General features: G+C 46.8%; 1 protein-coding gene across 2 annotated transcripts in view; it reads right to left on the reverse strand.

Annotated features, from left to right (window-relative positions):
• Positions 1 to 14,461, reverse strand: part of VPS13D (vacuolar protein sorting 13 homolog D) — a 2,754,556-nt gene that overhangs the window by 2,060,534 nt on the left and 679,561 nt on the right. For both annotated transcript variants that reach the window (XM_086921894.1, XM_086921893.1), the window contains exon 22: positions 9,322 to 9,412. In XM_086921894.1, the coding sequence (XP_086778020.1) occupies positions 9,322 to 9,412 (91 nt within the window). The remainder of the gene's footprint in view (positions 1 to 9,321; positions 9,413 to 14,461) is intronic.

A 14,461-nucleotide genomic window follows, 5' to 3' on the forward strand; every position in this document is an offset into this window, starting at 1 on the left:
CTCAACACCCGCATGTAACCATCTGGATCCATACTGGGGAGTGGTCGGATATACCCCGCGCCAGATGTCTAACCTCGGTAACCGTGAGGGCCTGAGCCGCGGGCATCAGTATATAATCGATCCTGGAAAGGCTAACATGTGCTCCTGAATGTAAGGTGTATTGGCATCGGGAGGGATATAATAGCCGCCAACAATCTACCAAGCCTAGTGTGTCTATAAAGCCGCGGAGCCATGTCTGAGCACCGTTGAGGTCCCTAGGCGGATGTCGATCGTCTCTACCGGAGATCACTGCATTAAAGTCCGGGAGTGAAAGGATGACCCGCCCAAGATCAGCAAAGGTGGTTGATTGCAGACCCTGGGGAATATAAACAGAAACCAAGGAGTGGGTGCACCCTCCCACCTACCAGTGATAGCAACATAGCGCCCTCTGTCGTCCAGAACAGTTGCGTCGATTTCAAACGGGAGGGAACTCTTCATTAGAATGTCCACCCCTCTAGATCCAGAGGTAAAACCGGCATGGCCGATTAAACGATAACCCCTCCTATTCATGGCCTGACAAGTGTTACCTATTAAGTGTGTCTCTTGGAGGAGTATCACATCAGGGGATGGACGTTTCAACATTTGCATCACAACCCCATGTTTTATCCTATCCCCCAACCCATTCACGTTCCAACTAAGTAGTTTCAGTCCCCGACCCCCATCCAGATAATGCAGACAGATCCATCCCTCTCCAGAACTCGGCATTTCAATCAGTTGATAAAACAGTACGTTTCCTCGCAAAAAAACAAAAAACACAAACCAGGACCCCCCCCATCCCCCAACCATTACCCGTTACGAACCCCCCCCACCCCCACCCTGCACCCCTGCATAAGCCTAAAAAGCCACCCCAACTTGCAGTGTGCCTGTCGCCCTAGCATAAAACTAAACTACAAAAAGTGAAACAGAGGAGGAGAAGACCCACCATTTACCCCGCCACCCCCCAATTGTCACGTTGTCACTGTAGTTCAAGCAGCTAATATAGCGAACCACTGTCTGAGGCCAGCACAATCTAGAATCAAAGGCCGAGCGCCTAATCCTGTTCCTCCGATCCGCCTTCCGCTCCTCTAGACTATTCGTCCTGTCCACGCTGATTGGGCAAAGTGTCCATCCAGTCCGCCACAACCTCAGGACGATCAAAAAGTATGTCCGCAACTAAAGTTCGATTCTCAGTTTGGCCGGGAAGAGCATCGCGTATTTTAGGCCCAAGTCTCTCAACCTCCTTTTGACACCCATGAAGCTCAGTCTCTGTTTCTGGACCGCCTGCGTGAAGTCTGGGTAGAAACTCACAGTGGTATTTTCATATTTCGTGGGCCCACCCACCCACGAGGCCTGCAGAATCGCATCTCGATCTCTGAAGTTAAAGATCCTGGTAATAATATGCCGTTGTGGGGCTCCCAGCTTTGGTTTACCACCCGGAACTCTGTGGGCCCGCTCAACAGTAAAAAAACTTGCTCAGTCCTTTAGGTGCGAGATGGGAGACTACGAGATTTTACACAAAGAGATCCGCTGCAAGATCCTCGCTTTTTCCGGGACCCCGATAATGCGGATGTTATTACGCCTAGCTCTTGCCTCGAAATCCTCCAGACGACGGGCAAAGAGTTTGTTGGAGGTTCGCAAATTGCGGACCTTGGTCTGTAAATCAGTGACATCCCCCGTCAAGCTAGCAGTCTTGATGTCCAAAGATTTGAACTTCTCGTTTGTTTTGGACAAATCAGTTCGAATCAGATTGACATCTATAGCCACTGTGTCCAACTTGTGAGCGAGGGTCTCCATTTGCTGTCCGAGGGAGGCTTTACTCCCGTCAATGGCGGCCATCACGTCTTGCAAAGTTAGTTCCGTTGACGAGGCGGGAGCTCCCCCTGTGTCTTCCATCGTTTTACCCGATCCACTGGGGGATCCCTTTGTTTGGGCGTACCGATCCATGTTGTTGGACTGGGTATATCCACCTTGCCGCGTAGTCTTAGCCTTTGTCTTGTCTACATCAGTTTTGCTTGTCATCGCGGATGACTCGAACCTCCAGGAGATACGGCGGCACTAAGTCTTTAAGACAAGGGAGCAGTGGCGGCCAGAGGGGACAGGCCAGGCTTCTGTCCTATATTGCAGTCAGATGAACGATCTAACGTGCCACGTATAACAGTAGCCTTCAGCCCAGGGGGACATCATCCGGCGAGATCACCGAAAACGAAAGTGAAAGTCAATCGGACCGCCAGTCCGTCCCACCTCAGGCCGATGTTGATCAATTACTGCACGGGCATCATGCCAACTCGAGCCCCGGGCATCACTACAGTGAAGGCCGCAATCTACAGAACGTCGTATCTTTGGTTCCCGGTGTCCGATTCAGAATCTGACTGCAGGTTTCGTCTCCCCCGTGGTTCGTCTATACAAATTCGTCGATGAAGGTCAGGATATATTACAGGATAGATGTGGGAGGTAGAGAGGGTCTCGGGGGCCCTGTGCTCACGCGGCCATCTTGGTTGCGCGCGAAGCTCCTCCCCCTGAAAGATTGACTTTTGATGAACTTGTTCAGCATTCTGAGGTCCATGACCTGCCTCCATTTTCTATTTTTCTTTTTGATGAGGAAGAAGTGGGAATAAAAACCCCGGTTTTGCTGGTTGAGGAGTACATCTTCTATGGCTTGCTTGGGAAGAAGCAAATGTATTTCCTTTTTGAGATCTGGATGGTGACGGAGAAGAACTTTGAGCAGTGGAATATTTGGAGGATGCTGAATGAATTCTAGCGTGTGGCCATGCTGGAAGATATCTAGGATCTATCTGTCTGAAGAAATGAAGCTCCATTAGGACTAGTGTAGCAGGGGCCTGATGAACTTTATTGTCTCCTATTGGAGTCTTGGGACTTGCCAGGAGTGCTGCCTCTTGCAAATCTGCCAGTCTTGTGTAAGTCTGAGCGGTGCTGGAATGGAAAGACCGGTTGTATGGCCGGTAGATACTCTGTGGATATGGCTGGAACCGCTGCTGAAATTGTGGACCGGATAAGAACTGCCCCTGACCTCTAGCCCGATAGGACTGAAAGCTGCGCTGGTGGATACTGCCTAAGGCTCTGACTGTATCCGTCTCTTTCTTTATAGATTGTAAATCCTCGTCTATATTCTTCCCAAACAAGCAAAAGGAATGTCTAAAACCTCAGCTTGGACCTCTGGATGAAAGGTGGTTGCTTTTAGCCATCCCTGGTAAAGCAGGACCGCCGCTTCTGCCATTTCTCGAAATTCAGAAGATGAAACGTCCATAGCTATCTCAATGAGCTCCGAAGAACCTCTTTCTCCCTCCAAAAGAATATCTTTTGCCTCTGTCTTTTTATCTTCCAGGAGATACTCCAAAAGAGTAGAGATGTCCTACCACATCTGCCGGTCATACCTCCCCGAAATGGCCATGGCATTAGAGGCTCTAATGGAGGTAGTCGCCAGAACCGAGAACCTCTTTCCAATACTGTAGAGGCGACGGCCCTCCTTGTCCAGTGTGGCAGTGCAGTGAGATGCTGGATTCTTGCCTCTTCTCTGTGCTGCTTGCATGATCACAGAGTCCGGCCTCTGGTGACCAATGAAGCATGCAGGCGAGTCGTCAAGAGCCTTGTATTTTTTGTTCAGTTTTGGAACAACAGCTGGAAAGGAGGCAGGTGTTTTCAATAACTTTAGCCCTTCTTGCAATAGAAAGTCAATTATAGGAATTGCTCTAACTAAACGTGAGCGCCTGGTTTAAAATCATATAGAAAACACTCAGTCTGTTAGTTAGGATTGGCAAATCGAAACGATTGGAGGCACGCTCTAGAAGATCATGAAATCCCCCGATATCTGCCGGAGGGGTATCCGCAGCAGGAGGGTTAAGAGATGGTGCCATAGGGGCTGTGTAGTCATCTCATTCATTATGGGCATCTGTGTCCGCTTGTATCTCACCTTTTGCTGTCTGAGCATCCCGAGTATCCTCTGTGATGACTATAGGAGAAGGGAGGGTCTTCTCCCTTGTAAATTTGGGAGTACTTTGGCCCGGAAGAATAGTGGGTACCTCTTAGGGAGGTAAAGGCCTCTGAGGAGCATTTGCGTCCAGAAAACACTTATAATAGTCACAAAGCATCTGATGGAGATCAGACACCAAAGACACTGGAACGTTCATTGATGGTTCGATACACTAATGACGCTTCTCCTCTCTGTCATCGTAACAATTACGTTCCTGGAAGGAATCCTGTCTCTACATGACAGATGTGTCTCTTTCTGCAAAAGAAAATTCCCCTGCCAGGAAAGAAGATAGATCATTGCCCTCAATGTCCTCATACTAAGAATATTGCCACTTGACCCTTAACTGTGATGGACTATATGTAGGGCCAAACATACCTTCATCCTCTGATTCTTGGAAGTCCAGAAGGCAAGCAGGAGGTAAAGGAGATATTTTGGGCTGAAGGAGACTGATTTTTCCCTCCATCGGTGGTCCCGCCGATGGGCTGGACGACAGTGCAACCGCTGAAGCGATCGTCTGTGGTACTGTCGTCGGTCTTCATCTGCGGGGATGTCGTTGATGGAATTGTTGACTAACCTTTGGTGGACTGTGAAATTCTCGTTGGCGGTGAAAGCCTCATCAACGATGACGTTGTTACCATTGTCGAAGCTCCCGCTGACGTCTTAAATCAAATAAAGCAGGATCATGGTCTTCCCTAAGCGCCGCAAGAAAGAGGGATGAAGGTCTGTAATAGATATCTGTTTCCTATAAATCTTACAGTGCTTGAAGTTTGTAGAATTAGGTGGAGACATGACATCAAAAAGCAGCAACAATGCGAAAAACAACAAAAACTTAGAATAATCATTGAACATTTTCAATGTCTCTGGATCCGTGACAAAAAGAACAGCATTCACCTTCACAGCAGTCTGAGACTATAATGCAGCATCCTTTTCCGAAGGACTAGAAAAAACAAAAATATAGAAAACCTAATAATCTTAGGAAGGCTATTTCATTTTGGTGGCCCAAAAGTTGTTTTGGGTACAAAGAGTAAGACATCAAAATTTTAAGTGCATCTGTTTTTCTAAAAGTTGACATATTTTCTGTGCCATTCCCAAACTGGGATACAGGAATACACATCTTGTAAGGTCTAAGGATGCCATTCAGTCGTAGGTATGCAGGGCTTGACATGAAGATCTCTATTGAAAGTTGGCTAAATGACATGACCATCCACATCTCAAAGGAAAAGATATTTTACAAGCTACAAAGCAGAGCAGAACATGTTTCTATCAAAATCTGGGGTAATTACAAAAGGTCCCATTGGAATTTGCCCATTATTAGGTGAAGGAAAACCAAGGCAATGTCTTCAATTCCGACCAGTATTCACTCACCAAATATTATGCATCAAAAGCTATTCCGTGTAGAATGGGGAATAACACAGGAAGTAAGGAACTTGGGTCCTTTTCTGCATGTCGCTCCTCCTTATGGGCTGAAAATCGCCTCCTTTCAGCTGACGTATACCACCAGCTTTGAGGAGTCGGAACCGGTGGGCTGGGGACATGGAGGTGGGGAGATTGCTCACCAGGGCTGAGAAATGCTCTCAGAATGTTGTCTGCCACCCCAGGTGGAGCTGGAGAGGGATGGCGAGGCTGGACTGTGCATCTATCTACAGGCCCTGCATGCAGTTTACTAGGTGTGGCTTTGCACCTGATGAAACCGGCCTTATGTCACTGGACCCAATAATTGAGAGTGAAGAATGAACCCCTCTGACTTGGCTGTTGCGATATCCTCCCTGGAAAATGCACATTAGCAGAGTCCAGTCAGGTTAGTACCATGAAAATGATTGCTGAAGTCTTGAAGGATATATCAGGCATAGTAGTACACAACAGTGCGTGGAGGAGGAAGGTTTGCACAATATTGAGAACCACATAGACAGCCTTTGTTAAATGTAAGTAATATTTTCATAAATGTCAAAAGAGCTATTTTGATTCACTTCATTTGCTGTGACAGCTGTGACTGTGGGTTGATTGTGCTCAAACACATTAAATATAAGCCCTTTTAGATCATAAGATGAAAGAAGTACCTATTTCTCAATACCACCTGCTAAGTTCACTTACAAACACAATACCACAAACACTAGACAACAAGCATTTACAATGCAATGGTCTCGGCATTGTTAAAGTTAGAGCCATTGGCATTGCTCATGAAATTATTTTTATTTATGTTTTTGTTTTGAAAACATAATAAATGACATTGTCATTTACAATGCCAATAGCTTAATAGCTCGCAAATGCGAGACCTATTGCATTTGCACTCACACAGAGCCACCCACACACACATACAGAGCCGCCCACAGAGAGCCATTCACATAGAGCCACCCACACACACAGAGCAACCCACACAGAGCCCCCTACACAGACAAAGCCACCCACACACACACACACAGACAGAGACACCCACGCACACACAGACAGAGCCACCCAAGCGCACACAGACAGACAGAGCCACCCACACGCACACAGATAGACAGAGCCACCCACGCGCACACAGAGAGAGCCACCCAAGCGCACACAGACAGAGACACCCACACGCACACAGACAGACAGACAGAGCCACCCACGCGCACACAGACAGACAGAGCCACACACACACTCACGCATACAGACACACAGAGCCACACACTTGCCTGCCCAAGTTATGTGATCAGTTGTTACTATTACTGCATCCAGATATCAGTGTACTTGTTTGTGATTGAATATCAGTATCATCATGATATACTAAACACAGTTTTGAGTTGGAAATGGAAAGTAGCATCAAAAGAGACAGAAGCTGAAATTATTGGCAAACAGGTCACCTTGTTGTACATGGGTGCCACTGGTCACACTGCAGAGCGTGGGGCTGGGGTGGGGCTTAGGGGTGGCGAGGGCCTTCTTCATCGGCACCAGCGCCAGAGGTCCTTTGGCCACAGTTTATAATTCCACATTGAAATGGTGTCCTTTTAAAATACGATTTGTCAATTACGTTTTACTTTGTGGTGCATTAACCCAGCTTTGTATCCCTCGGAGGTCGATAAAATAAACATATTTAATAACTGCACCAATTTACTGAGCACCCAGAGATGGCAGTGTTCGCTCTATGTGCTATAAAATATTAGAGATTAATAAAGATGACATTGTTAGGTTAAAAATCATTTTATTAAAATACAAGTCTGGTGCTGTATACATGAACCCTGCAGCAATGTGAACAAGTGTTTTAGGGTGCTCTCACTATACAGTCTATACTTTCAGTGAGGTGGAAGTCTACACCAGGCTGTTACAATGAAGATGATCTGTGCTGACTGGCCGCTGGATGACACCGGTCAGCAGTGAGTGTTTAAGTGTGGTAGCGTTCTGCAGTCCATGCAGTCAGAGTATGGGACTTCTATAGGATGTAGACTGCGAGTACCGATTTTTAGAAGAATTAAACCACTTTTAACTGAATGCTACGAGGGTGGCGCCATTATGGAGCGAGTGTTGGTAGTGCACTGCAAGGTCTAGTGAATTTGACAACCTGCACAAGTCGCGGCAGTAGGGGGCAAGAGCGGTCTTGCTGGTGTCAGTGCGCTTAATGCCTTAAGGATGGTGACATCTGCAGTTTACTGCTGTCGGGATGCTGGTAATCTGCAGTTTGACTTTTCGGGATGGTAGCAGTCAGTACTATCCTGGTGGACAATCTAAGAAGAGGCGTAACTGGACTGCTGAGCAGGGTACCCACCAAGCCTGCAATGCCTTATTCCTAAACCCAGCCAAGCTGAAGTGCAAAGAGACACACATCCCCAGCCAGGGTGCACCCTCATTACCTGCTGTAGATTTACGACGAGAGAGGGAGGCAGTACCACAATGGGAGGGGATCGTTATAGAGTCAGAACAGGGCAGTGTTCGTCAGAGGAGGGAGTGCCAACAGCGCTGTGGGCAATAACACAATCATGAAAACATGGACAAATTTAGGCACCAGAATGAGAGTTAAATGCGTATTTACTAAATCCGATTACCTTTGGTCCGGTGGTGCTCAGCCCAATATGAGCCAATTATAAAACTGGTATTTTCTCAGGCATCCCTATGTTTACTTTTTGTATTATTTTATTCAATTCTGTGTGTTTTTTGAAAAGCGGTTAAATTATACCACTTGAAAATCTACCCGGTTCTAAAAGGGTTGGGACTTCACATGGATTGTCAGCAGCCTCGCACACGATAGAGCAGCCGCGATTCATCCACAAACATGTGACTAACCGGAGAGAGGCCGGGGACCCATCGCTCTTTGCTGCACAGCTGTCCCGTGTAAAGGGGCATCACTCAGCCTGGAGATGACGGCCGGGAACCAGGGTAATGCCGAGCCATTGTGAGAGGAGTAGGTGAGGAGGACGCCATCGTCGGGGAACTTCTAGCGCGAGGCTCTACCACTGCCATGGCGGCAGCCGAGTACCCAGCAACCAGAGGTGGGGAGTTGGAGCAGAGAGCACCGGGAATCAAGCCAGGCCGGAGAACAGCACGAACGGGAGCCCAGCAGCGGTTCTATGACGCAGCAGGACTTGAGGCCGCAGTACTGAACGTATAACGCAGGCAAGTCTCTGTGTGTGTCCTTTCCAGGGCACAAATCCTATAACAAGCTGTCACCATTGCACTAAGGGTAAAAAAAAAAGTGCTACCTACTGGAAATTACAGGAGAACCTGACCACGTCCTGCAACTTAAAGAAGCCTGCTTGAAGGGGCAGCATGTGTGTGTTATCAGCGCCGCGCGCTGGTATGCAGACTCCCCCTGCATTCCATCAGGCGCGCGTCGCGATCCGGCCTGCATTGGCATGCTGTGGAGACAAGACCTGGCCGCGCGCACAACGTTATCCTATGGGAAAACGCTGCGCGCGGCCAGGTCTTGTCTCACTTCGGTGTTCTCAGACTGCTGAGATGCCGACAATAGTTCTCTGGCGAGAACGCGCTTTCAGCGCGTTATAGCCGAGACCTAAAAACGACTTCAATTTTCTTGACTTCAAAATTAATGTTAGTGTACAGTAAGACAACATACCTGTAGTTGAACCAAATGCTGCACAAACACGACTACTTTGTTCTAGCTATCTGCAAAGAACCTTGATCTTGCTACAAATTCATTCAAATGTTGAAATTAAGGAGAGCACATTTAAATAATCCCACATACCTTACAAATATAAAATTAAACAATCAGAAGTTGACTTTGTTTTTTCTTTAAATTCAGTCATATTTTTCAGCTCTAGATGGAAAGGCTATGTACCTAGTCAGAGTAGCTTCTGCCTGACGCACAATTTGATTTCAGCACATTTCTGAAAACTTACCTATAACTTCACGGTGAGCAACAAGTTTCAACACACTTGCTTGCGCGAGTTCATTTGTTGATTTATTTAGAACTAGAGATAATGAGTGAACCTGGTGAATCAGAAACAAAGACGACATTGGTGCACAGCTCTCTATTCTGAAGGGAAATGGTTTAAAACAAAGCAAACACAATTTAGGTATTTTAAGAACCATAATACTCATTAAGAAGTAACTCTTCATTTTGTGGGCACAGAAAGGTGGATGAAACAAACATTTATAATATTACTTTGTATTTTTTCGGTGTTTGCATCTATTTCACAAACAGGCTTTGCATACAAATCTATATACAATTTATAAACAGGGGCTCCCCTTTATAATACCTGGAACCCGAAGCACATGCTAAACAAACAATAGTTCCATGTATGAAGAAATGTGTTCTTATACAGAAATTCAACAAACATCAATAGATGAGAATTTTGAAAATTTCAAAACAATTAATAAAGCAGGGAGGCACACATAAACAAGTATGAAAACAAGTTACTTACCTGTAACTTTGTTTCTCCAGTATTGGAAACTTTCATAGATTCCCCGTCGTCGGAATGTGAGTCCCCGGTATACATAAAATAGCAATAGAAACCATCACTAAAACAGAACCTAGACCCATTCCTGTTTTGCATCCTATCCACCTCTTTTTGTAAAAGAGACCAAAAAAATAAAGAACCAATCAGATTGGACTCACCCACTAGAACCCTCCTGAGAGAAGCTCAGAACCTCAGATTTTCGTAGCCGTTCTGTAACCACCCACTGAAGATGGAAGAGGCTGAGCTTTCCCAGGGAGGCAGGTGGGTCGCATTGGAATCTATGAAAGTTTCCAATACTGGAGAATCAAAGTTACAGGTAAGAAACTTGTTTTCTTTCTCCAGTATTGGAACTTTCAGAGATTCCCATACTTGTACCAGAGTAGCTAGCACATATCTGCACATTTTTGGAAGCAGGAGTAATATCAAACTAGGAACCAAGTCATAGTCAAAATATACCATAAAGACATTTTCAATTGTCAATAACATACCTATAAGCTTCAGAAAACAATAACACATGAGGTTCTAAAATGTGCAAGAGCTAATAAAACAGTAACATGGAAGGAGGGATGAAAGGGAAAGCTCACCACTAATAAAAGAGGTTCCTGAGGACTGCTTGACCAACCGCTGTGTCACTCTGCGTCGCCGCATCCAGGCAATAATGTCTTGTAAACATATGTATACCTTTTCAGGTTGCTGCACGGCAGATCTCCCGGATAGGAACACCAGCAAAGAGGGCTGTAGAAGAAGACATAGCCCTCGTGGAATGAGCACGGACTCGACCTTCCAGGGGCTTGCCCGCTGCCTTGTGACAATATTGGATAGCATCGGTAATCCAACATGCGATCCCCTGTTTGGAAAGGGAAAAACCCTTACAAGGGTCACTGAAAGACACAAACATTTGAGAAGACTTTCGGAAGTCTTTAGTTCTTTGAAGGTAGAACTTTAAGCACCTCTGAATGTCCAGAGAGCGAAGTGCTTTCTCTGCCGGAGTAGCCGGTTGAGAAAAAAAAGTCTTAAGAATTACCGGCTCATTCCAATGAAAGTCCGAAGAAACTTTAGGTATGAGTTTTGGGTTAGTTCGTAGAATCACCGTTCCTTTTTTGAACTGAAGAAATGGTTCCTGAATGGTGAGAGTCTGCAATTCACCACACGCCTAGCTGAAGTCAAAGCTAGAAGAACCGCTACCTTCCAGAAGAGGAATTTCAGCTCTGCCTTGTGAATAGGTTCAAAAGGAGGCTTCATAAGCTGGGCGAGAACCAAGTTCAGATGCCAAAGAGGAGGAGGAGGAGGAGGCTACTTGACGGGTGTAAAACTCTGAAAAGTCCCTTGAGAAACTGTTTAATGATCCTTGCCGACCAAAGGGAAGGGCCTGCAGACGTGCGTCTGAAGCGAGAAATCGCCGCTAGGTGCACCTTGATGGAAGAGTGAGCCAGTCCCGCTTTTGCTAATGAAAGAATGTATGGAAGAACTTCATGCAGCTCTGGCTTAAAAGGATGGAGGCCGTTGTGTTGGCACCAAATACAGAAACGCTTCTACTTCAATCTGTAAATCTTATTTGTACTTGAGGCTCTTGCTTGAGAAAGCACTTCTTTACATTCTGTTGAGAGATTCAGCCAGAGAAATTCTCGCTACTCAGAAGCCATGCAGAGAGCTGAAGGGACTGCGGATCCGGATACCAGACCTGGCCCTGGGACATCGTCAGCAGCGAAGGAATCTGCTGCAAAGGAAGAGGAAGATCCAGAGTGAGAAGGTGAAGTTCTGTGAACCAAAACTGTCTGAGCCATGCTGGAGCTATCAGGATCATCCTGCACGGTTGTGCTTTGAGCTTCCTGAGAATTCTGGGATCAGAGGAATGGGGGGAAAAGCGTAAACAAATGCGCCTGACCAGGCCATCGAAAGCGCATTCCCCAACGATTCCGGATGGTGAATCCTGCTTGCATGAAACCGGCATTTCTTGTTCTTCAGAGTGGCAAAGGGATCTATGGAAGGTGTGCCCCAGCTGTGAAAAACCTTCTGTAGAGTGAAGTTGTCCAGTTCCCACTCGTGGCTGACCGACTTCAGTCTGCTGAGCATGTCCGCTGCTTTGTTGCGGACACCTCCAAGATGTTCCGCTCGGAGCTAAACCTCTTGTTGAATTGCCCACTCCCAGATTGATTGGGCTTCTTGCGACACCAGTAGAGATCTGGTGCCTCCTTCTTTGTTTATATAATGCATGGCCGTCGTGTTGTCCGTACCTGTAAGGACTGTAGACTGTTGTATTTGTGGAAGAAAGGTTTGCAAGCCTAGGCAAATCGCCCTGAGCTCTAGCAGATTGATATGCAATAGCCGATGCTGAGGCCGCCACCGGGCGCTTACATGAAGGTCTTGCAACATCGCTCCCCAGCCTTCGAGAGAAGCGTCAGTGGTTATTATGTGTAGAGCCGGGGCTAGCTTGAGCGAGAGACCCTGAGAAATCTTTTCTTTGGACATCCACCATGATGCGGCGTTTCTCATGGCCTCGGTAACTGAGATCTTGTTGTCGAAGGATCCGTCGACTTGTCGCCACTGCAGGTCCAACTCTTCCAGGAGTGGATGCGTTCTTAATCTGCAGTGAGGAATTAAGGATATGCATGAGGAGATGCAATCCAGCAGGGACTTGTAGAGGCGAACTGAAAGTCACCCTCTTTTTAAAAATCGGGAAGCCATGGACATTAGCTTCTCTTGCCTCTCCAAGGTCGGGAAAGCCTTGTTTACAGATGTGTTGTGAATAGCCCCCAGAAATCTGTCTGTCCTTGACGGACGGAGAGAAGACTTCTGCTCGTTGAGTGTTAAGCCGAGATTGTCAAACAGGCGTGTACACGTTATGACTGATTCTTGTGCTGCCTGTTTGGTTGGGGCTTTAAGGAACCAGTCATCCAGGTAAGGGAATACCTGAAGATTTTGTTTTCGCAGAAAGGCTGCTACCGGAGTTAAACCTTTGTGAAGATCCATGGAGCAGATCGCAGATCAAAGGGAAGAACCCTGAATTTAAAATGGCTCTTGGGTACTGTGAAGCGAAGATACCTCCTGTGAGCTGGGTGAATGGGCACGTGAAAATAAGCATCCTCTAGATCCAGAGTGGCCATGAAATCCCCTGAGTTGAGAAGACGAAGGATGTCTTGTAGAGAAACCATCCAAAAGAATTGCTTGATGAGATAGGTGCTGAGCTCCCTCAGATCTAGTATACGGCGCCACTTTTCTAACGTCTTCCGGATAAGGAAGAACCGGGAGTAAAACCCCTTTCCCCCTTGAGAGATAGGGACCGGCTCTATAGCTCCTTTGAGGAGCATTTGATGGACCTCCAACCGTAGCAGACGGAGATGTTTCGATACCGTGGCGCTAAGGGGCTTGGATAGTGGTGGTTGGACATACTCCAGAGTATGGCCGTAAAGAATGATGCTCAATACCCAACGATCCGATGTTATTTGTTGCCAGTTGTGGAGGAAATATGATACTCTGCCTCCCACTGATGGCATAAGAGGAGAGGGGTCAGTAGTTAGAGCCAGCAAGCCGCTATTGGCGCTTAGAGTTGTCTCTGCCCTGGCGACCTTGTGTTCCTCTGTTGTTCGAGCGAGCGAGAGACGAAGAAGATTGGTTCTGCCGCTGTTTGTAGTTCGGCCTGTAGGATTGTGACTGTGAACCATACGAGGAGTAAAGTTGTTGTTGATAACCTCCCCTGTATGTAGTGTTACCTCTTCTCCTTGTTCCCTGGAATGGGAACTTGAGGTACAGCAGAGTACCTAAGGATTTTGCAGTTTCTGTATCTTTTTTAATATCTTGCAGCGCATCATCAATATGTTTTCCAAACAGCGCTTACCCATCAAAAAGCATATCCAAGATTTTATTCTGGACTTCCGCTAGGAACCAAGTAGCTCGTAATAAGCCCTGTCGACGAAGAACCGCCGCTCCAGCTAAGGAGCGAAAAGCCTTTGTTGCAATATCCATTGCACAGTCAATGATTTCCGCCAAAGTTATTTCGCTCTCCTGAAGAATCCTTTTAGCTTCTTTCTTTTCTTCCTCCGGCACCTGATCAAGATAGGGGGATAGGTCGCACCACATCTGGCGATCGCATCGTCCAATAATAGCCAAAGAATTAGCAGCTCTGACTAGCAGGCTGGACATGATGAAAATATTTTGCCTAAATTATCCAGACACCTGCCCTCTTTATCTGGAGGAGTGGTAAGGGGAGCTGAAGGATTTCCTAGATTTCCTTTGGGCGGCCTGCGAGATGACAGAGTCCGGTTCAGGCTGGCTGGTCAAACAGGCTGGGCTACCTCAGGAGCCTTATATTTTTTCTCCAGACGAGATAGAACTGGAATAACTGTGGCTGGATTTTGCATCACCTTTAAGCCTACCTCCCAAACATGGTCCACAATCGGAACTGATCTGACCGATTTCTTATAAGGCTCCTTAAAGTCATAAAGGAAGCACTCCGATTCCACCTTGGTCATGTGTAGTGCGAACCATTTGGAGGCCCTCTCTATTAAGTTATGGAACCCCAGATATCTACAGGGGGGGGGGGGGGGGGGGGGGGGGGAGGAATCAACAGGTGTCGGAGCAG

The sequence above is a fragment of the Lissotriton vulgaris genome, chromosome 5 (assembly GCF_964263255.1).
Source record: "Lissotriton vulgaris chromosome 5, aLisVul1.2, whole genome shotgun sequence".
NCBI classification, from domain to species: domain Eukaryota; kingdom Metazoa; phylum Chordata; class Amphibia; order Caudata; family Salamandridae; genus Lissotriton; species Lissotriton vulgaris.